At 44.6% G+C, this 22,201-nt stretch overlaps 1 protein-coding gene across 5 annotated transcripts in view; it reads left to right on the plus strand.

Annotated features, from left to right (window-relative positions):
* The window catches only part of DIP2C (DIP2 acetate--CoA ligase C (putative)), a 390,975-nt gene that overhangs the window by 223,795 nt on the left and 144,979 nt on the right, over nt 1-22,201 (plus strand). For all 5 annotated transcript variants that reach the window (XM_045812960.2, XM_087857775.1, XM_045812961.2 and 2 more), the window contains one exon: nt 15,979-16,104. In XM_045812960.2, the coding sequence (XP_045668916.1) occupies nt 15,979-16,104 (126 nt within the window). The remainder of the gene's footprint in view (nt 1-15,978; nt 16,105-22,201) is intronic.

The following is a 22,201-nucleotide window of genomic DNA, read 5'->3' on the forward strand; positions in this document are numbered from 1 at the left end:
AACAGTGAGATACCACTATTAGAATGGCAGAAATTCAGGACTCTGACATCAAATACAGGTGAGGATGTGGAACTGCCGGAAGTCTCTCTCACTGCTGGGGGAACGCAGAGTGGGGCAGTCACCTAGGAAGACAGTCTGGGAGTTGCTTACAAAATGTACTGGAACCATGTGATCCAGCAATTGTGTTCCTCAGTGTCTACCCAAATGAGTTGGAAGTATATCCATACAAAAATTAGCACATGGATGCTTATAGCAGCTTCATTCATAATTGCCAAACCTTAGAAGCACCAAGGTGTCCTTTAACAAATGAATGGATAAACATATTGTGATGATATTATTTAGTGCTAAAAAGAAATTAACTATCAAGCCTTGAAGACACATGAAGGAACTTTAAATCCGTATTGCAAAGTATAAGAAGCCAATTTGAAAAGGTCCATGCTGTATGATCCCAAATACATGACATTTTGGAAAAGAAGAAATAATGGAGTCAGCGGTTGCCAAGTGCTCAGGGGAAGGAAGGGATGAAGAGGTGGAGCACAGAGGACTTTTAGGGTGGTGGATCTATTTAATATTACACTGTGATCATACATACATGTCATTATTCATGTGTTGAAACCCATAGAATGTACAGCACCAACACTGAACCCTAATGGTAACTGTGGACTTTAGTTAGTAATGTACCAGCATTGCCTCATCTACGTACTGCACTAACGTGATACGTCAGTGTAGGGTAAAATCGCGCGTGTGTGTAGGTGAGGGGGTGATGGGGAACATGCCGCACTTCCCCATCAATTTTCCCATAAACCTAAAATTGCCCTAGAAACAGAAATCCATTAATTAAAAAAATGAAATGAAGGATAATGATAAAGTTTAGAGGATCAAGAAAGACAAAAATTGTTTTTGGAAACTACTAATAATATTGAAAAACCTGCAGTCTGAATACTGAAAGTAGTCAATGATAAAAGGAATTAAAAATGGGACTCATTACTACAGATATATCAGAGGGGAAAAAAAGGTAGAATAGTGTGAATAACCATATGACTGTTAATTTGAAAACTTAGTTAAATGGACAAATTCCCAATATAAAAGCTTAAGAAGAAATGGAAACCTTGAGTAGTCCTGTGGCCACTAACTAAAAGGAAGCAGGCACTAGAGACCTTTCCACAAAAAACACAGCAGGCTCAGAAAGCTTTATATTGGAGTTATACCCAACTTCCAAGCAATTAACGTCAGATTCTATACAAACAGTTTTAGAGAGCAGAAAGAGAAGGGATCCTTTCCAGTTGGTTCTAGGGTAGACGCCTGTGTCAGTGATGGTACACAGTGATGGAAAGGGAGAATTGCAGGATGTCATCTACAGAAAGTCCAGAGTCATCTCTCGATTTTTAGAAATAATGAGGGTTTAGTAAAATGGCTCAATGTAACCTAAACAAACAAAAATCCTATGTCTAGATATTAACAAACGTGAAAATGTGACTTAAAAAGTTGTATGTACAGTAGATTTTAAAATGTTAAAATTAAATGATATTTTTAATCCTCACTGAATTTTTCTGTTATTTCCTGGGGATCTTACTATTCTTAAAAATTCTTCCCAATAAATAATATGAAAAGATTCCATAAACTAAAACAAAAAACACAGAAAACCCCAGCATCTTATAAAGAATCTAATGAAAATTGAAGCAGAAGACGTGTAAGACTTTTATGACGAAGATGATAAAATTGTAGATGGAAGTGGTTGAAGAAGGCCAACTGAGTGGGCGCACTGCAATGACGGACGGGGAGTCGTGATTGCGCAGACGTCAGCTCTGCCATATTGGTTCTAATAAAAATCCCCATGGGGTCCTCCGGAGTCTGGACAGACTGGGATTTAGGTGGAAAAGCAGGGGCCAGGGACAGGCAGGAGGTACTAGGGACGGAGGAGCCACCGTGGATGTGCCCTGGCGGCTTTCAGCGTTGTGCTCCCAGCAGGAAGCCAGGCAGACTGCCTGGTCGGTCGCACGCGAGTCTGGTTGGTGACATTTCAGAGACTGTGGGGCAGCAGCACACGGCGAGACCTGGCGTTTGCTGCCCGTCGTCGTAATCCTGATGGCAGCCGACGTTTATTCGAGCACTTGCTTTGTGCCGGGCGCCGTTTTAAAGGGTTTTATGTGGCTCATGTACCCTGGTGCACGGTTCCAGAGCCTCACTGCCTCGTCTCATGCCAACAAGGTCATTGGCCTTTGTTTTTATGATTAACTTTTGGTGTTTTTCCTGGGTAGTTTATAGCTGTTATAAAATTTTATCTCCCATGTCATTCACTAAGGACAAAAGCATCAGTTAAAAGTGCTAAACATGGGGTGAGTTTATGATGGAAAAAAAGATAATTTTGCCTAGAGCAGAGCCTGGCACAAAGAAGGTGTTTGGTACACGTTCGGTTAGCGTCTGAATAGTGACATTGTTCATTCTTCAGTGGAAATAATCCCACAGGCAAAAGAGCAAATAGTGACCCATGAGAGGCTTGGTGGATAATCGTGGAATGAGCTGCCATCAGACCGGAGCCCCTTCTGTGCCCCACCCTGCGCCCTCCAGCGTCCTCACTCCTTCATCCCCAGAGCCACCCCAGAGCCATTCCCACTTAGGGAAACCGAGGCACAGGTGGGTTCAGTAGCGTGCCTGAGCTCATGTAGAGGAGCTGGGATCTAGACCCGGGTAGTCTGGCTCCGGAGGCACGGCCTTACCGGCCCCGCTGCTGTGGCACAAGCAAGCGTCCTTGCAGACACCCTGTCTTGGGTTAATTCTCCGTCGGTTTGAAGTCAGACCGCTGTCCCCTCGGCACGCACATCCGTGCTACTGATGGTGGGACGCCAAGGACTCCACGACCAGTGGGAGCTTCAGGAAGTGGGTGGAGGCTTTTGACAGCAGGGTGAAGTGAAGGGGGCACACGTCAGTTTCTCTTAGGATTTAAACCCACAGATGTGCATGGACACCCCTTCCTCGGAGGGGTGAACGTGTCCTGATCATTTGTACTTCTGTTCTCAAGATGCCCTGGTGATTGTTGTATTGCAACATACGAGATTCTTCCAGGGTGAACGACTGTCCGGTCTGCGGAAGGCAACCAAGGGGAAAGTGGAGCTTTCTGCTCAGGAGATTACTGGGATCTTCCTGTTCAAGGGCCTCACTGAGCCTTTGGAAGGGACTTTTCTCTTGTGTCAGAGAAAGGACCTATGACCTTCAAGGTGCAGACTGGGGACTGCAGGGGGAGCAGGGTCCTGGGTCCCCAGGCCACATGCAGGGTGGGCGCGGGGAGCCTGTGTTACTGCCTGCCACCTGCTGACTGTTCCCGGCCCCGCTCCCCGGTTTGCCCCGTGGCCTGTGTTGTGTGCCTTGCAGAAACACCAGCACTGTGACAGTGTTGCTTCGAGAATTCAGGCTACCCGTGTGCCAGGATGAGGTGGAAACCGCCAGCAGTCAGGTTCCTTTGGGTCTTTTGTGTTTATCGCACACCCGCTGTACCAAACCCCCCGTTTGACGATATCGGTAATAGCAACAGTCGTTAATGAGTGTCTGCCTGGGACAGGCGGCTATGGCTCCCTTCGTGTGTTCTGTCGTACATAAGTCTCTCCTCAACCGTAATTTTTCCCCATTTTACACGGGATCAGAGTGGGGCCCGGAGAGACTACAAAACTCACCGCCTGTTTTATAGCCAGTGAGTGGCAAAGCCGGGACTCTGACTGCAAAGCCTGGCTCCCACGTCGGTGTTCAGTCATGTCCCCAGAAGCACGGGGACAGCTTCTGTCTCCCCATTTCTTACAGCCTCCTGCCCAGAAGGCAGGATCTCAGCTTGTGGGGCTATCGGGGAAGGAAAACTCAGACGTTTCTTTGAGCAAACAGCAGGTGGAGAAGTTGTCCGAAGTGGAAGAGTAGGGCCAGGCCCGCCCGCCTTCCCACGCGGTGGGAGGGGAGCTGAGTGCACTGACAAGTCCCGGTCCACAGCCACGAGGAGGCAGGAGCGTTTGCAGGAAGCAGAGCTGTGTGAGGAATTTGGTCAGTTCTTCTACAAGGACACAGTGTTTCTGTTTCTCCAGCGCCAACACAGGCCCTGGTTTGTTAGCACTTCCGCGCTTTGGGAAGTTCTGCTGAAGAGCTCGCTCTTACCAGGGCGGGTCTAACCCTAGACGGACCGCATTCTGCACGAGCACGAGTCATGTCTGCATGCACAGCCACGCCGCCCTCCGCTGTCTCCTTGCCCTGGACGGAAGGACGCTCAGTATTTCGGAATGTGCCGTGTGGAGCTGTTGCCTCCGGCCCTGAACTCCCCTTCCTTGCCTTGTCCGGGAAGAGTGGATCCGGGCCCTTGCACACCTTTCCTTGGCCAGCTGCGTTAGGAGCGGATGTGGACGTGGGTGTTCTGCTGGTTCCTGTGCAGTTGCCGGGCCAGCGTCTCCAGCAGCGCACCCCCCGCCCCCGCCCGGACAGTTTTGAGGAATCCCTCCCGTGAGGCCCCCTCAGCTTTGGGGCACCCCAGTGCCCCACGTTGGCTCTGACGGCGTCCGGGTCTCTGCCCTTCCTGCTGCACCCTGCCAAGTCCACCCTCAAACAGCCCTTGGCCCTGCGTGTTCGGTGCGTCCTGGCTGTGTTCGCTCCCTTCCTCTTTGCTTCGGAAAGCTGTTAGTGCCACCGTGGAAACCCAAACTGAGATCACGTTCACTGTACGTGAGTCACTTCCTGGCCTCTTCGCGAGCAGCCTGGAGTGTCTTCGGCCTGTTTTTGGTCCTCGTCTCCATTGACACCTGGAAATTGTGGAAGATACTGGTTCTCTTTCCTGTAACGGAACATGCGTGCGTCTCCAGGCGCGTTTCTGTCTCAAGTGCGCCTGTTGTTCAGCCCTTCGTGGGAGCGCCCCCGCCCCGCGCCCCGTGCTGTCAGCTCACCACCTGCTGCCCTCTGCGCGCTCGTTAAAGAGATGGTGTCATTCGCCTCCACCGGGCCTGTTCCATCGCCCCGGCCGACCTCTCGCTCCTAATTCGTGTGGCTGGCCGAAAACTGCCTCCGGGACCTTTGTGGTGAGGGTCCCGTGACCCTTGATCGGCGGTTGTAATGGATTTCCTGTGCGTCCAGCTGCTGGACTCATTCACAGTCTCGTTGTAGGACACGCTGAGCTTTCAAGGGAAGATTTACCTACCCATATTGTCCTAGAAGTTTTTAGTTTTGTGAGCTCTTGTAGGATTGGTCTGGGTTTTAGGCTAAGAACTGTGAACTTATTCTCAGCTAATACCCCCTCTCCCATCTTCTGTGCACCCAGTTTGCCCCGTCTCTGTGTCCAGGGCCCTCAGAACTGCCTGGGGCTTCCCTGGGGTGCCCACTGGCATTGGCCTGCAAAGAAGGAGAGTTTGTCCCTTGCCCTCTGGCCAGTGTCATCCCCACCTCCACTTGCCTGCAGCTGTTAGACATGCAGGAGTTGTGACCGGGGTCACCATTGGTGGTTCTCTTGCCACCCTGAGCACAGAGTGCTCCCAGCCCCATGGAGGGGAAACGGGAGAAGCCAGGTCAGAAGCACCGGGAGATGTATGGTGACGTGGGTCTGTCTGTTTACCATATTTCAAGACATTTTTCCAAACAGACCTGGTCACTGTGGGGGCGGTTAGTTGTTGAGCATTCTAGTTAGTAGTCGAGGATTCTGGGGGCTCTGGGGGTGGGGGGTACTCAACACTGTAACGTCTTAACACATGGAAGTAACTTCTGATGTGAACATTTTATTCAGAAGGGCAGGGACCCCTATTTGCGGTGGTTACGCCACAGGCTGCAGAGCACATCGTCCGCTGTGGGGGCGGGGGGGGGTCATCTCTTCCCACATCTTGGCCTTGTTTTGTTTTGACTGGATTAGCGTGCTGTCCAAGGGGTCTGGGGGTTAATACCATAGTGCCGTTTGGGGAGGGGTCGTCCTGTCCTTTTACTTAACGTTACTACCCAGTATGTGGTCCGATGGAATCTTCTGGGTGATTCGGATGCATGTTTTTAAATGCTTGTTACGCCATTGTTTTGTCATTGAGAGAGAACGCAGGGTTGCCTTCTTGAAAATGAGTAAAGTTTAGTTACTAATTCCTATGCATTGTTCAGTTTTGCTATAAATAGATAACATCTTCATGACTCGCAGCAAACATTTATTTCTGACTCATGGTCAACTCTAAACTCTAGCTTTCATTCCGGGGTCTCCACCTGGCTGGCATGCTGGTCTCTGTGTGATTGGAAGTACGCTACTTCTCTTCTCTCGCGGTTTTGTGACAAAATTTAGCAGACTTGTGTGTAATGCTAGCAATTTTTAAAATGTCTTTTACTTTTATGGAAAAACACAATTTAAAAATGTACCTTTACTATCCATTTTTACTAAAATGATCATTTTATGTTAAAAATATGTTTTTTATTGGATTGCCAAAGTAATTTATCCTCACAGCAAAAACCTTAGCAAATATCAAGAAGAGTGAACAAAAATCAATACATTATAATTTCATTATTCTGAAATGACTGATTTTTTTAAGATTTATTTTTTTGAGACAGAGGGAGTGCACAAGTGGGGTTGGGGGGAGGGACAGAGGGAGAGAATCTTTTAAGCAGACTCCTTGCTGAGTACAGAGCCTGACACAGCCCAATCCCATGACCCACGAGGTCACGACCTGAGCTGACATCAAGAGTTGGAGCCACGTAGGTGCCCCTGACTACTCTTAATATTTTGGTGTGGATCATTCAATTTTTAAAAAATAAAATGACTTCAAATACAAGAAATTATATAAAGAGAAAATCTTGAAATCAGAGCAGAGCAGATGATGTCAAAGGGAACAGCTGACTTCTGTTTAGGAACAGCGTCGTTAAAATGATGAATTAAAAAAGTGTCAACACGAAATCCTGTGACGACCAGAGCCTTTATTTTAATGAAGGAGAGGTGCTTCCAGCTCTGGCGATGCTGTGGTGGGTTGGTCCGACATCTGTGACAAGACCCAGAGCTTTCCCTCTTCCCTGTGTTTGTTGTCGGCGTTGCTTTGGAAGACGCTGGAGAGTGAAGCAGGCAGAAGGGAAGAGGACTCTGCCCCGACGTTTGGGGAGATCGGCCGTGCTGTTGCTAAGGGCAGCGTCTCCAATCCACATGTGATCTACGGCCGCTGAAATCCAGGCTCTTCGGCTTCGGCTGTCAGGACGGACAGGTGCGGCCAGGACAGGCAGGTGCGGCCAGCAGACCGGAGCTGTGATACGTGGTGTAGGACACACATCTCAGGCTGAAAGGAAAGAACAGGTGGAATTCATATAAAAGAAAGAAGATACCCGTTTTTTCTTAATTTCATTGAAGTAACTTTGCTTTGCAAAGTCTTTTTAGTTTGATGCGGTCTCGCGTGTTTATCTTTTGTTGCCTTTGCCTGAGGAGACAGATCCAAAACTTGTTGCTTAGCAGGCTTACTGTGCGTATGTTTTCCTTTAGGGTTCTAATGGTTTCAGGTCCTACATTTGAGTCTTTAATCCATTCTGAGTTGATGTTTGTGTTTGGTGTGAGATAGCGGTCCAGCTTCCTTCTTCTGCATGCTGCTGTCCAGTTTTCCCATCTTTCACCTATTGCTTTTTCTTGCCTGTGTTGTTGTAGACTGATTGACCACATAGGTGTGGGTTTATTTCTGGGCTCCATGTTCTGCTCCGTTGATCTGTGTATCTGTTTTCATGCCTTGATGACTACAGCTTTGTGGTATAGTTTGAAATCTGGGAGCATGAAATCTCCAGGTTTATTCTTTCTCGAGCTCGCTTTTACTATTCACCATTCTTTGCAGTTCCCTACGAATTTTAGGATTTAATGTCTACTTCTGTGAAAAATGCCAGGTAAAGCAAAAATTATGTTTTGTGGTGGTAGTTATAAATGCCATTATAAAATATGTGACAAAAATAGTACAAAAGATGGAGATACGTGGAATTCTATTCTAGGTTTTTTGTTTTTTGTTTGTATTGTTTTGTTTCACCAAATGGCACAATATTAACTCGAAGTAGACTGTGTTAAACATGTGACAACTCATGGCTGGCTCAGTCGGTGAAGCGTCTGCCGTCAGCTCAGGTCATGATCTCAGGGTGCTGGGATCGAGTCCCGCATCAGGCTCCCTGTTCAGTGGGGAGTCTGCTTCTCTGTCTCCCTCTGCCCCTCCCCCTGCTTGTGCTCTTTCTCTCATGCCAAATAAATAAATACAATTTTTAAAAAAGATCTTAAGATTCCAAATATCAAAATTTGTGGAAAGGAACTAAAGCAATGTATAGAGGGAAATACACCCCTATAAATGCTTCTGTCAGAAAAGAAGAAAGGCTGAAATCAGCGATCCAGGTTTCCACCTTTCTTAGTTTCTATTTCATTACTAGTGTGTGGATATGCGACAGGTTTTAGTATATTGATTTTGTATCCTCTGACCTTGCTAAATTCATTTATAAGCTCTTGTAGGTTCTTGCTGGAATCTAGGGTTTTCTATGTATAGTGTCATGTGATCTGTATATAGTGAAAGTTTTACTTCTTCCTTACCGGTTTGGATGGCTCCCCCCCCCCCCCCGCCCTTTGGTCTTGTCTGAGTGCTGTGGCTGGGACTTCCAGTGCTGTGTCGAACAGCAGTGGTGAGAGTGGGCATCTGTCTTGTTCCTGATCTTAGGGGAAAAGCTCTGTTTCTCACCATTGAGTATGATGTCTGCTGCGGGTATATATACACACACATACGTACCCTTTTTCGTTGAGGTATGTTCCCTCTAAACCTGCTCTGTTGAGGGTTTTTGTCCTGAGTGGATGTTGTACTTTGTCAAGTGGTTTTTCTGCATCTGCTGAAATAACCACAGCGTCTTTACCGTTTCTCTTGTTGCTGTGATGTCTCACATTGATTGGTGAATATTGAGCCAGCCTCGCATCCTGGCAATAAATCCCACTTGATCATGGTGAATGATTTTGTTAACGTATTGTTGGATTTAGTTGGCTAATATTTTGTCGACAATATTTGCGTCTGTGTTCAACTGAGATATTGGCCTATAGTTTTCTTTTTTTGTAGGGTATTTTGTTTTGGTGTCAGGGAATGCTGGCTTCATAGAATAGGTTTGGAAGTTTTCCTTCCTCTTGCATTTTTGGGAACACTGAGAAGAATAAACAATTCTTCTTTTAAATGTTTGTTAGAATTCACCTTTGAAGCCATCTGGTCCTGGGTTTTTGTGTGGTGGGAGATTTTTGATTACTGATTCAATTTCATTGCTAGTAATTGGCCTGTTCAAACTTTCTATTTCTTCCTTACTCCATTTTGGGAGATTGTTCTTAGGAATTGGTCCATTCCAGGTTGTCCAGTTTGTTGGTGTATAATTTGTATAACATTCTCTCATAATCCTTTGTGTTTCTTTGGTGTTGGTTGTTACTTCTTCTCTTTCATTTCTGATTTTATTTATTTTAGTCCTCTCTCTTTTTGGTAAGTCTGGCTAAAGGTTTATCAATTTTTGATCTTTTCAAAGAACCAGCTCCTGATTTCATTGATCTGTTTTGCTGTTGTCTTAGTCTCTGTTTCATTTATTTCATCTTTAAACTTAATTATTTCCTTCCTTTTACCGGCTTTTAGGCTTTGTTTGTTCTTTTTCTAGCTGCTTTAGATATAAGGTGAGGTTGTTTATCTGAGATATTTCTTGCTTCTTTACGTGGCCCTGTATTGTCATCATCTTCCCTCTTGGAACAGCTTCTGTGGCGTCCCAAAGAATTTAGACAACTGTGTTTTCATTTTCATTTGTATCCATGTATTTTTTTTATTTCCTCTTCAGTTTCTTGGTTGACCTATTCGTTGTTTAGTAGCATGTTTTTAAATATTCGTTTGCATCCTTTCCAGATTTTGTCTTGTGGTTGATTTCTGGTTTCATACCATTGTGGTCAGAACAGATGCAGGATAGGACTTCAGTCTCTAAATATTTTGAGACTTTTTTTTTTTTGGCCTAACATGTGATCTCATATGGAGAATGTTCATGTGCACTTGAAAAGAATGTATATTCTGCTGTTTTTGGATAGAATGTTCTGAATCTATCTGTTAATTCCAGCTGGTCCAGTGTGTCATTCAAAGCCACTGTTTCTTGTTGATTTTCTGTTTGGTGGCCCATCCATTGAGGTAAGTGTGGGTGTTAAAGTCCCCTGCTACTATTGTATTACTATCAGTTTTTCATTTATGTTGGTAAATAGCTGCTTTATATATTTAGGTGCTCTCATGTTGAGTGCATAGATATTTACAATTGTTATGTCTTTTTGTTGACTGTTGCCTTTATGATTATGTAGTGTTCTTCTTTCTTCTCTTGTTATAGGCCTTTTTTAATGTCTATTTTATCGAAGCATCGTTTCCTTAGTCTTCTTTTCACTTCCACTTGCGTAAATGTTTCTCCAGCCTTCACTTTCAATCAGTAGTCTTTAGGTCTGCAGTGAATCTCCTATAGGCAACATAATATCAGTCTTGTTTTTTAATCCATTCCATCACCCTCTGTTTTGATTGATAACCATTTAGTCCATTTTCAATCAAAGCAATTACTGATAAGTATGTACTCATTGCCATTTTGTTACTTGTTTTAGAGTTGGGTTTATGGTTCTTCTCTGATCCTTTTTCTTTTCTCTCCTGTCTTGTCTGATTTTTTTTTTTAAAGTGATATGCTTGGATTCCTTTCTTTTTATTTTTTGCATATCTATGACCAGTTTTTGATTTGTAGTTACCATTAGGTTTATATATAATATCCTGTGCATATAGCAGTCTGTATTACGTTGATGGTAGCTTAAGTTTGAACCCATTCTATGTTTTATGTATACGATGTTGTACTTTACATCTTTTTATAGGCATATTCTATAGATATATTTTATAGACATATTTTCTTGCTTTTTTGATTTATCCTCCATACTGGTTTTGTAAGTAAATAATCTATTATTGTGTTTGTATGTATTTGTGCAGTTTTTTCTTTTGCTTACTCCCAGTTATGGTCTTTACATTCAAAGGAATTCCCTTTAACATTTCTTATAGGACTGGCTTAGTGGTAATAAGCTTCTTTACCTTTTGTTTGGGAAAATTTTTATCTTCTTCTTTTTATCTTTTCTGAATAATAACTTCACTGGATAGAACATTCTTGGTTGCAGATTTTTCCCTTTCAGCACTTTGAATATATCATGCCATTCTCTTTTGGCCTGCAAAGTTTCTGCTGAAAAACCAGCTGTTAGCCTTATAGGGATTCTCTTGAGTGTAACTGTTTTCTCTTGTTGCTTTTAAAATTCTCTGTTACCATTTTTTTGCCTTTTTAATTAAGCTGTGTCTTGGTGTGGATCTCTTTGGTTGATTTTGTTGGGGACTTTCTGTGTCTTCCAAATCTGGATTTCTGTTTCCTTCCCCAGATTAGGGAAGTTTTCAACTATTATTTCATCAAGTAAATTTTCAGCCCCCTTTTCTCTCTCTTCTCCTTCTGGGATTCCTGTAATGCAAATGTTATTATGCTTGATGGTGTTGCTGAGTTCCCTTAATCTATTCTCATTTTTTATTATTCATTTTTCTTTTGCTTTTCAGCTTGGTTTCCTCCATTACTGTCTTCTAGCTCACTGATACATTCTTCTGCTTCCTCTAGTCTGCTTTTATTCCATCTAGTGTATTTCTAATTTCAGCTGTTGAGTTCTTCATCTCTGATTGGTTCATTTTTATATTTTCTATTTCTTTTTTGAGGGTCTCTCTGAGTCTTCCACTCCTTTCTCAAGTCTAGTATCTTTATGATCATTACTTTGAATTCCTTAGCAGGCATCTTGCTTATCTGCATTTCATTGAGCTCTTTTGCTCTAAATTTATCCTGTTTTTTTTTCATTTGGGACCTTTTCCTCAGTCTCATTTTGTCTCAGTGTCTGTGTCTGTTTTCATTTGTTAGGAAAGTCAGGTGTGTCTCCTTGTCTGGAAAGCAATGGCCTTGTGAAGAGGCCCTGAGCTGCCCTGTTCGAGGTACTGGACAGTGTCCCCTGTTCACCAGAACCTGGTACTTCACATGTCTCCTGTGTGTGTGGCATGCACCCTACTGTTGTGCTTGAGCCGTGTTTGCCTTCCCGTCACCTGCAGTGACCCTCTTTGCCTATTGTAGGCAGGGTTCAGACCAGATGCCTCCTCTTAGCTTGTTTGCTGAGCTGTAGTCAGCTGTACTGCACGGTGTTCTCCTTGCGCTGGCCTCTGAGGGGCTTTCATTGAAGGTGGGGCCTGCAGTCGGACCAGATATCTGCCCCCACTTTGACTGTTGAGCTCGCAGTAACTGAACTTAGGGCTCTCTGTTTTTGCTGCCCCCATGAGGTTTTTGTTGGTGTGTGGGGCCAGCTGACAGACCAGCTGTCTGTCCTAGGCCACTGCTTGGGCTGCAGTTGAACTGGTGTGTGTGGTTATCTTCCCCTCCATGGCAGGTGTCCCTTTGGTGTGGTGCTGGTCACTGCGGGGTTGCTCGCAGAGTGAGATGAGGAAGGCACTGCTCTGGATGGACTCCTGTCCAGTGGGCAAGTTGGATGGGGCGGAGCCACAGGAGAGCGTGGTGGTGGACCTAACCTGTTAGACCATGATGGGAACTGGAGCCACTTCAGAGGGATGCCTACAAATGGGGCAGGTTGGGTGGAACGAGTCTGAAGGAGAATGTGGGGGCAGGGTGTGGTGTACTCTTGGCAAAGCTAGGTGGCCAGTGTCGGTGCTCGTTCCCGTAGGTGTCCAGGTATCTAGACGGGGGGCAAGGAGAGAAGTGGTGCCAGCCAGTTCTTGTGTTCTTGGAGAAGTCTCCGAAAGATCTCTGCCCGTCCTGGGCATGAGCTGGGATTAGTAAATAAATACCCTTCCTGTGTGCCTCAGGAGATTTTCGTACTGCCATATCTGTGTTGTAGCTCAGTGGGTTGTTTGCTGTCTCTCCAAGGGCAGGGACTGTTTCATAGGCCATCAGACTCTCCCAGAGGTGAGCTGCTGATTTTCAAAGTACCCTGGGTTAAGCCCCACTGATTGTAAAAATCCGTGAAGCCCAGCCTCACTGGTTTTCAAAGCCGAATGTTGTGGGGTCTCATCTTCCCAGTGCAGGGTCCCCCGTGTCAGGGGTGGCCGGTATGGGGTCTGTCCCTCTCCTGTCACCACACTCGTGGTGTCCTTCCTGTTTGTGGTTAGTCTCACAGGCCAGTTTGGTTCTGGAATGGGTCTCTGCCCCTCCTCCTGCTTTCAGTGTGGTCTCTTGTCTATGATCAACTGTGCAGAGCCTGTTGTGCTGGTCTTAGGGGTTTGTTCTGGGTTAGTTACACTGATGTGGGTGTCATCTAGCTGTGTTCATGGGACAAGAAGAAGTTGGAACCCTTCTAGTCCACCATCTTCCCTGGAAGTCTGAGAAATCCCAGTTCTCAGTATTTATTTGAAAGAATTGAAAGCAGGAACTCAAACAGGTATTTACACGTAAGTGTTCATGACAGCATATTCACGATAGCCAGGAGGTGGACACAACTTAAATAATAATTGATGGTTGAATCAATGAAGAAGTTATGTTATATCCATATAGTAGAACATTATTCAGCCTTAATGAAATTCTGACATATGCCACGACATAGATGGACCTTGAGTACATTATGCTGAAAACTCTAATGCTTCCAGAAGAAACTAGAATATCTTTTGGACCTTGGGGTAGGCAAAGATTTCACAGACAGCAGTGAAAAAGCACTGGTTAGGGAAAAAAATACAGCAAATCTCATGAAAATTTAAAATTTCTCATCTGGTACACTGGTAAGGGTATGATGGTGAGCCACAGATTCAGGGTAAATATTTTCAAAACATATACTTTAAAATAACTTGTACCTATAATATGTAAAGAACTACTGTAAATCCACAATGAAAAGGCAGCTCGAAAGATGGTCCAAACCTGGAACAGGTACCTCACGACAGGTGGCATACTCGAGTCCAGTAAGCCCAAGGAGGGGGCTCAGCTTCAACCGTCAGGTGAATGCAAGCTGAGGTCCCCAGTGAGTTCCCCTTCCCAACCACGGTGGTGTCTGCTGTGGCAAAGATTGAGTGTACCAAGTGTTGGTACAGACGTGTCAGGACTGGAACCTCAAACACGGCTGGCGGAGATGTGAACTACCATAACCACTCGTGAGCGGTTTGGCGATTTCTTTAAATTAAAACTTGCACTTACCGTATGGCCCAGCAATGACACCTGTAGACATTTAGCAAAGAGGAGTGAAAATGTCCGCATAAACACACGTGAGTCTTCACCGTAGATGTTCTGTAATAGCCCAGAACTGGACATAACGCAAATATCCATCAACTGGAGAAGTATGAATGGATTATGACATAGTCATGTGTTGTGTTAGGTCTCATCGGTAAGACGCTGTGAGGTACTGAAGCACGCAGCCTCATGAACGAACATGTCAGCAAATAGAATTGATATGGTCATATAAAGTCTGTGCGATTCTATCTGTATGCAGGTCGGGAGCCAAGGAAAGCGTGTCAAAGTCGTGAGCAGTAGCTGTTTATTCAGGGTGGGCTTTGATTGGAAGGACACACGCAGGAACTTTGGGTCCATAGATACGTCCTGTGTCTCGACTGGGGTAATGGTTCTACAGCTAGATTTCCATGTATTAAAATGTATCAGTTGTACTTAAGATCTGAACATTTCACTATTTTGCACCGTCTCCCCCGCACCTGTAAATGAATACTGACCTCTGTTTCATAGCTTTTGTTTTCATAGTGTCTTTTCACACTTTCTTCAAGAAGAGATGCAGGCCGCAGGTGGCCCGTGGGGGACGTTGGGTGGCCTGTTCTAAAATGCCGACCTGCTGGAGTTTTCGTAGGAACGGCAGGAGTGTGGTGTGTTTGGTGGTGAAGGGTGTGGACCCTGGAGGTGTTCACACCTGGGTTCACACCTAGCAATGCTGCTCCCCATGTTAAAAACTGGGACAGCTTCATACCTCTGCTTCCTCACTTGGGAAATGCTGGAAGTAGCCCCTCGGTGGGGTTGTGTGGAGATGGCATGGAGCCGTATTGAGCCTGCCTGCTGCCCTCTTGTGGGCTCCTGGTTCCCCGTGTTCTCCTGCACAGAAGACCCCCCCCCCACCCCCGCCACGGACTCAGATCGTGGCAGCCCTGCTTAAAGTCCCCAGTGCCTCCCTGTCAGACGTGAAGTGGGAGCCAGGCCACCTGCCCCGCCTCAGAAGCCCTCGTCCTGATGCGTCCCTCCCCAGGGCGCTGCTCTCTCTGCCAGCACCTGCTCATTCACCTTCCCCACCTGGGAGCTGCCTTTCCTCTATGCCATGGGGATTCTCATCTTCACAGAATGGCTGTTTGTTCTTACTATTCCAACTTCACGTCGACGGAACTCTTCCCTGGCCTCACACTGAGGTAGGCAGTGTTTGTCCTGTTTCGCTCCTGCCCTGGATGATTGCCTTTTGGGTGTCCCTTACCCGTTAGAAGGTCAGCTGCGTCAGCTCCTCGTCCGCCTGATTCCCACCGTACCCCCAGCCCTGAGGACGTTTACGGAGTAGGAGTTCAGTAAATATTTGTGGGGCGAATACAATGGGGTAGGTACTACACTCAAAAGGCCAAGCACAGTGACGGACACCCCTGGGGAGTGTTCGTGGAAATCACTGCTTCAGCCTGTAAGGGGTGACTCGCATTGACATGAATCACGCGGTTTGAGGAGTGTCCTCTGAAGAAATACCCACAGATCAACTAAGAAGAGAGTCACACAGCACTTTGCAGCCAGTATGTGATTATTTATGCAGGATCTAGGGTAAAAAAAATGAATCATTCAAAGTCTGAATGCATTTGAATGTCGTTTCTCTGCAGCTTTCTAGCCAGTGGTTTTCTACTTCTTTTCCTTCCTTCCCACCCCATCTGTTTGTGACAGTTTCTGTAGGAGGATAAACTGTTTCACAGGACCAGACCGAAGGGGGAAAAGGCGTGGGGCCTGCGGGGTGTCCCTGAACAATGGGGTGATTGAGCTCTCCTTTTGTTGTAGACGTCCACACAGAGGCCGTGCAGGCGGCGCTGGCTAAGCACAAAGAAAGGAAGATGGCGGTGCCCATGCCTTCCAAACGCAGGTCCTTGGTTGTGCAGACCTCGATGGACGCCTACACACCGCCAGGTGAGCAGCGGGCCCACTGCCCGCTTCCTAAAGTGACGAGCGAGCCTTGCAGTTAATGCCCCCTCGCTCAAGCAGTCCCGGTCTTTGTCGCTCTCAGACTAAGGGTACTGTCATTCAGATTTCGTGAATCAGAGGCCCAGTGGATGCACTCTGAATTAAACTTGGGACGGAAATGAACATTCTCTATGTGTCTATACAAATGCGTGTATTCATCTTTTCATTGAGATTCATAAATGATGCAGCCTGTCCTAACAAAATTTTATTTAATGCAACAAAATTTTACTTAATGCTTCGTGTAGCAAAAGGGAAGAGTTTGTGCCTCCACAGTTATAACTGAAGTTGGGCTTCTCTTCTGCCTGGATTGGTCTGTACAGATTCTCAAGTCCTTCAAACATCAATATGTCGTGAGGTTGTATTGAGAAATCCAATGAATTGAAACATTCATGCAGTTACCTTAACTTGGGGTCCTCATCGTTTTCCTGTAATGTGCACGTACTGTTTGGCCTCTGGACACTGCGGTTATTTCTGCTGTGGAGATGTGACAGGAGCCAGGGCAGCATGGCAGTGAGTGGCTGTGTGCCAATAAAACTTTATTTACAGAGACAGGCAGAGGGCCAGTCTGGTCCAGAGCCCTGCTGGCGACCCCACTCTTAATGGTTGATAACTACCGAAGTTCTCTGTATGGTGACTAACGTAATATAATAAAAAAATATTATTATAAAAAAAAAAACAAAACTACCTAAGTTCTCTGCTTCACTTGACCCAAATAATTACAATCTTTGTTTTATGGTCTTCAAAACCAGAGTAAAGCACAAAGTTAAATTATCCAGGTACCTTTAGAAAACATGAAGGATCGAGCCTAGTTTATTTGGTGTTTTTTCTGTAATTTTTTTTATTCCAATATTATTCATGCCATTGTTGCTGCTGTGCCCTTCTGCAGACCTGAATTACCTTGCACAGTACAGAGGAACATACACAACACACTGTCGAGTATTTTGACGTTCAGTCCTGAGTGTTTGCAAGCAGGGAGAGTAACAGACGCATGCACACAGCATGTGATTCAGCGTCTTCGCCCCGTGTGTACGTGTAGTCACCGTGTCAGCACACGCGGTTAGCGCAGTGCTCTGACTCTGTTCCCCATGCTGTGCTTTGCATCCCTGGACTCACCTGTTTTGTAACCAGAAGTTTGTACCGCTCAGTCCCCCTCACCTATTCTGTCCATCCCCCCACCCACCTCCCCTCTGGTAACCACCAGTTTGTTCTCCGTATTTGAGTCTCTTTCTGGTTTTTGTTGGTTCATTTTTTTTTTAATTCCATGTGTGAGTGAAAACACACACTATTTGACTTTCTCTGCCTGACTTACGTCACTCTGCATCATGCCCTCAAGCTCCCTCCACATCGTAGCAAATGGCAAGATTCCATTCTTTTTATGGTGGTATATAGACACCACCTCTTCTTTGTCCATTCGTCTGTCCATGGACACTTGGGGTGTTTCCATATCTTGCTTATTGTAAATAATGCTACAAAAGACGTAGGGGAGCATATATCTTTTTGAGTTAGTGTTTCGTTTTCTTCAGATCAATACCCAGCAGTGTAATTGCTGGGTCATAGGGCAGCTCTATATTTAGCTTTTTGAGGACCCTCCATACTGTTCTCCAGAGTGGCGGCACGAGTTTGCATTCCCACCAGCAGTGCACGGGGTTCCCCTCCCTCCACATCCTTCCCACACTTGTTATTTATTGCCTTTCTGTTACTGGTCTTTCTGACAGATGTGAAGTGATACATGAGTTTGACTTGTATTTGCCTGATGCTGAGTGATGTTGGGCATCTTCTCATGTGTCCGTTGGCCATTTGCATGTCCTCTCTGGAAAATGTCTGTTGAGCGCCTCTGCCCATTTTTTACTCAGATAGTTTGGATTTTTTTTTTTTGTCTTCATTTGTATGAGTTCTTTATATATTTTGGATTTTAACCCCTTATCGGATATGCGATTTGCAATTATCTTCTTCCATTCAGTAGGTTGCCTTTTTGTTCTGTTGATGGTTTCTTCCACTGTGCAACGCTCTTCAGTCTGAGAATCTTAATTACTTATGGGTGCTTTTGTTTCCCTTGTGTGAGGAGACAGGTCCAAAAAATATTGCTAAGGCGTATTTCTAAGAGTCTACTGGCTATTTTCTTTTTTTAGGAGCTTTATGGTTTTCAGTGTCGCATTTAGATCTGTAATCCATTTTGCGTCTACTTTTGTGTCTGGTGTAAGAAAGTGGTCAGCTTCATTCTTCTGCATTAGCTGTGTCCAGTTTCCCCAACACCATTTGTTTAAGAGGCTGGCTTTTTCCCAGTGCATAATCTTGCCTCATTGTCATAGATTAATTGACCATATCAACAGGCGTTTATGTCTGGACTCCCGATTCTGTTAATGTGGTGAAAAGTTTTATTTTGTGTATGTTTTGTAACAAACAGAATGGATTTACAAGGACAACAAACCCACTTACACCAAGTGTTTAGAACAAGACAGCATTCCAGGAGAGAGGCGTTTTTCTGAGCTACTTTTTTATGAAAAATGATGAGTTTAAAATGCAAGAAGCAACGTGATTATTCACGTATGTGCTTTTCCCGTGTTGAATCCGTCCCCAGAAATGTGGTTATGTCATTCATGATGAACGACAAAACTTCAGAGAACCAAACGTTGTGCAGATATCCTTGCAAAATACAAAAGAACATTATTGGGAGTGGTATTTTTGACGAAATTTTTGCACTGAATTATTTGACTAGCGCTTTCTTGTACACCGTGTAATACGTTTTGTAAATTGTCATGCAAGAGTCCTAGTGATAATATCACATATGGGATAGTTTTATACAATCAGATGCCAGCACCATCATCATAAAAATTTTTATTCACAACCTACATATTTATAACCACACTTGAACAAAACCTTAGGGCTAAGCTTCATTTTCTCTCATTCTGTTTTCCTTGGTTGTGGATAACCGTGTCTTGTTAGAATTCTTCTCATGTGCACTGCTCTTCAGAGCATATTCCTGAAGTATACATTTTCTGTGTGAAGTGACTGGTCACTGACCAGTATCATAGTCTCTGGAAAAGATCTAATTGGATTGTTACACTCTCAGTCTTTTATAGGAGAAGAAAAATTTTTTTAAGTAATTCTTCCTCCAGTGTGGGATTCGAACCCACAACCCCAAGATGAAGAGTCACATGCTCTACCAACTGAGCCAACCAGGACACATTTAAATAAAAAATGAGGATAATTAAGAATACAAGGTTGAAAAAATGCACAATGCAAACATGAAATGTAAAGCAAACAATTCTTTCTTAATATCAGACAAATGGCAAGACAAAGGGAGGTCAAGTTATAAAGAGGGACCGTGCATAATAGCAAGTGAGCAATTCATCAGGAAGACATAATAATGAATGTACACCTAAAAGAGCTTTATAATTTATAAAGGGGAAACTGGCATAATGAGGGGAAAGTAGAAAAATCAAGAATAATAATCGGAGATCTAAAAAGTACCTTTCTTAAGTAATAAATTGTCAAAACAACACTGTCATCCAACTTGATGCAGCTGATATTCACAGAATCTTACCCTCAACTACTGTAGAATACACATTTTTTTTTAAGATTTTATCTATTTATTTGAGAGAGACAGAGAGCAAGAGCATGAACGGGAGGTGGAGAGAGGGGGAGGGAGAGGCAGACGCCCCGCTGAGCAGGGAGCCCGATGCGGGGCTCAGTCCCAGAACCCCAACATCATGACCTGAGCCGAAGGCAGACACTTAACTGACTGAGCCCCCCAGGCGCCCCACATTCATCTGCAATACATTTCTTGAGGTATAATTGACACACCATAAAACTAACCTATGATAAGTGTGTAACTCAATGATTTTTAATAAATATATATAGATTACGCAACCATCGCCACAGTCTAGTTTTAGAATATTTCCATCACCCCAGAAGCTTCTTTGTGCCCCCTTGCAGTTAATTCCCGTTCTCACGCTGAGCCATAGCGAGTCACTGATCTAATTCATATGCCCTGTAAATATTCTAGACATCTTATAGATAAAACTATGAAATACGTTCGTCCACGTCTTGCTTCGATAGCATCGTACTTTTGAAACCCTCCCGTGCTGTCGCATCATCGACTCGTTCCTTCTCGTTGCCGAATTGTGTCCTGTTAGAGACTCCACATGTTGGTTATCCATCCACTGGTTGGTAGATTTTAGCTTGTTTCCAGTTTTTGCCTATTACGATAGGACTGCTGTGCGCATCGACGTGCGTCCGTTTGTGTATACGTGCATCATTTATCTGGAGTAGCTTCCTGCAGTTGAAGTAACGCGTCTTGTGGGTAGTGTACGCTGAACTTCCAGGAAACTGCCACGTCGTTTCCATACGGCTGCCACCGTTGTCCACGCCCGCTTGCAAGATAGGAGATTGCAGGTTCTCAGCGTCCCTGCCAACACATCGTGTCGTCTGTCTTTTTTATTGTAGCTATTCTAGCGGATAAGAAATGGTATCTCGTTGTGGTTTTAATTTGCATTTTCGAATGGGCCTGTTTGCTATTTGCATATATTCATTGGTTAAGTGTCCACACTTTTCCCCATTTTTGAAATGCATTGTCTGTCTTCTCACTAGTTGAGAGTTCTTTATATAATCTGAATACAAGTCCTTTGCCAGATACACAGTTTACAAACTATGTTTGCCTTCCCTTAATTGAGTCTAGTATCTGTACAAAGATGTTTTGTATCTTTGTCTTATATCCTGTGACCTTGCTAGACATTTATTAATTCAAGAGTTGTTTAGTGTGCTCCTTGGGATTTTCCACCTACAAGATCATATTATCTGTGACTAAAGACAGTTTTAACGTTTCCTTTCCAATCTGGATGCCTTTAAGTTATTCTTTTTGCTATATTTCACTGGCTGGAGCTTTGCCGATAATGTTGAATAAAAGTAAGAGGGGATCTCCTCCCCTTAGTCTTGATCTTAGGGGAAACCTGTTCAGTCTTAACATTAAATACAGCGTTAGCTGTGGGTTTTCACGGATGCCCTTTGTTAGGCTGAGGAGGTTCCTTTCTGTTCCTGCGTTGTTGAGAGCTTTTATCGTGAGTCAGTGTTAGATTTTGTGAAATACTTTTTCTGTGACTTTCAAGGCTAACTTAGGGGTCTTCTCCCTTTATTAATATGGTGTATAACATTAATTCACTTCTGAATGTCACCACTTGGTCCTGGTGTGTACTATCCATTTTATATGTTGCTCGATTCTGTTTGCTAATACTTTTTCAGGATTTTTGTGTCTGTATCACGAGGGTTATTTTTCTGTGGTTTTCCTGTGAAAAGGCGTGGGGTGGGAATGAAAGGTGGACAGTAAAGAGGCATGAGAACACCTGGTGGGGACGGCAATATTTGGGTGGATATATATGGGTATATGCGTTTCTCAAAAATCATTAAGTCTGAGGACTTGAACATTTTTCCCAACAGGCTACAGATGGCCAGTAATGCAAGACAAAATGACTCACATGAGTGATCATTAGGGAAACGCAAGTCAAAACCACAATGGGATACAACCTCACACCCACTAGGATGGCCACTGTCAAAAAAACAAAACCAAACAAACAGAATACAACAGAAGATTACAAGTGTTGGTGAGGACATGGAGAAAATTGAGCCTTTGTGCACTGTTGGTGGGAATGTAAAAAGGTGCCCCGTCCATGGTACACAGCAACCCCGTGTCCATCCACAGATGAACGCAGAAGTGAGGGACATTCTGCAGTACACCCCAACATGATGAATCTTGAGGGTGTTACGCTGAGTGAAACAGCCACACACAGACAGACGCTGTAGGATCCCATTGTGTGAGGTACTGGAAGGTGGCCCATGTCATATACAGAGAAAGCAAACTGGTCGTGTCCAGGGCCTGTGGGGAGGGGAGGATGGAGGGTTCTTGTTTAATGGGGACAGAGTTTCAGATTTGCAAGTTGAAGAGAACCTTTTGAGGTAAATGGTGGGGACAGTTGCACAGCTTATGAGTGTATTTGTATGGCCCAACTTCTTTAAAATGGTTAAGATGGTAAATTTTATATTGTGTTTT

The sequence above is a fragment of the Ursus americanus genome, chromosome 31, assembly GCF_024610735.1.
Source record: "Ursus americanus isolate L20-20 chromosome 31, mUrsAme1.1.p, whole genome shotgun sequence".
NCBI classification, from domain to species: Eukaryota; Metazoa; Chordata; class Mammalia; order Carnivora; family Ursidae; genus Ursus; species Ursus americanus.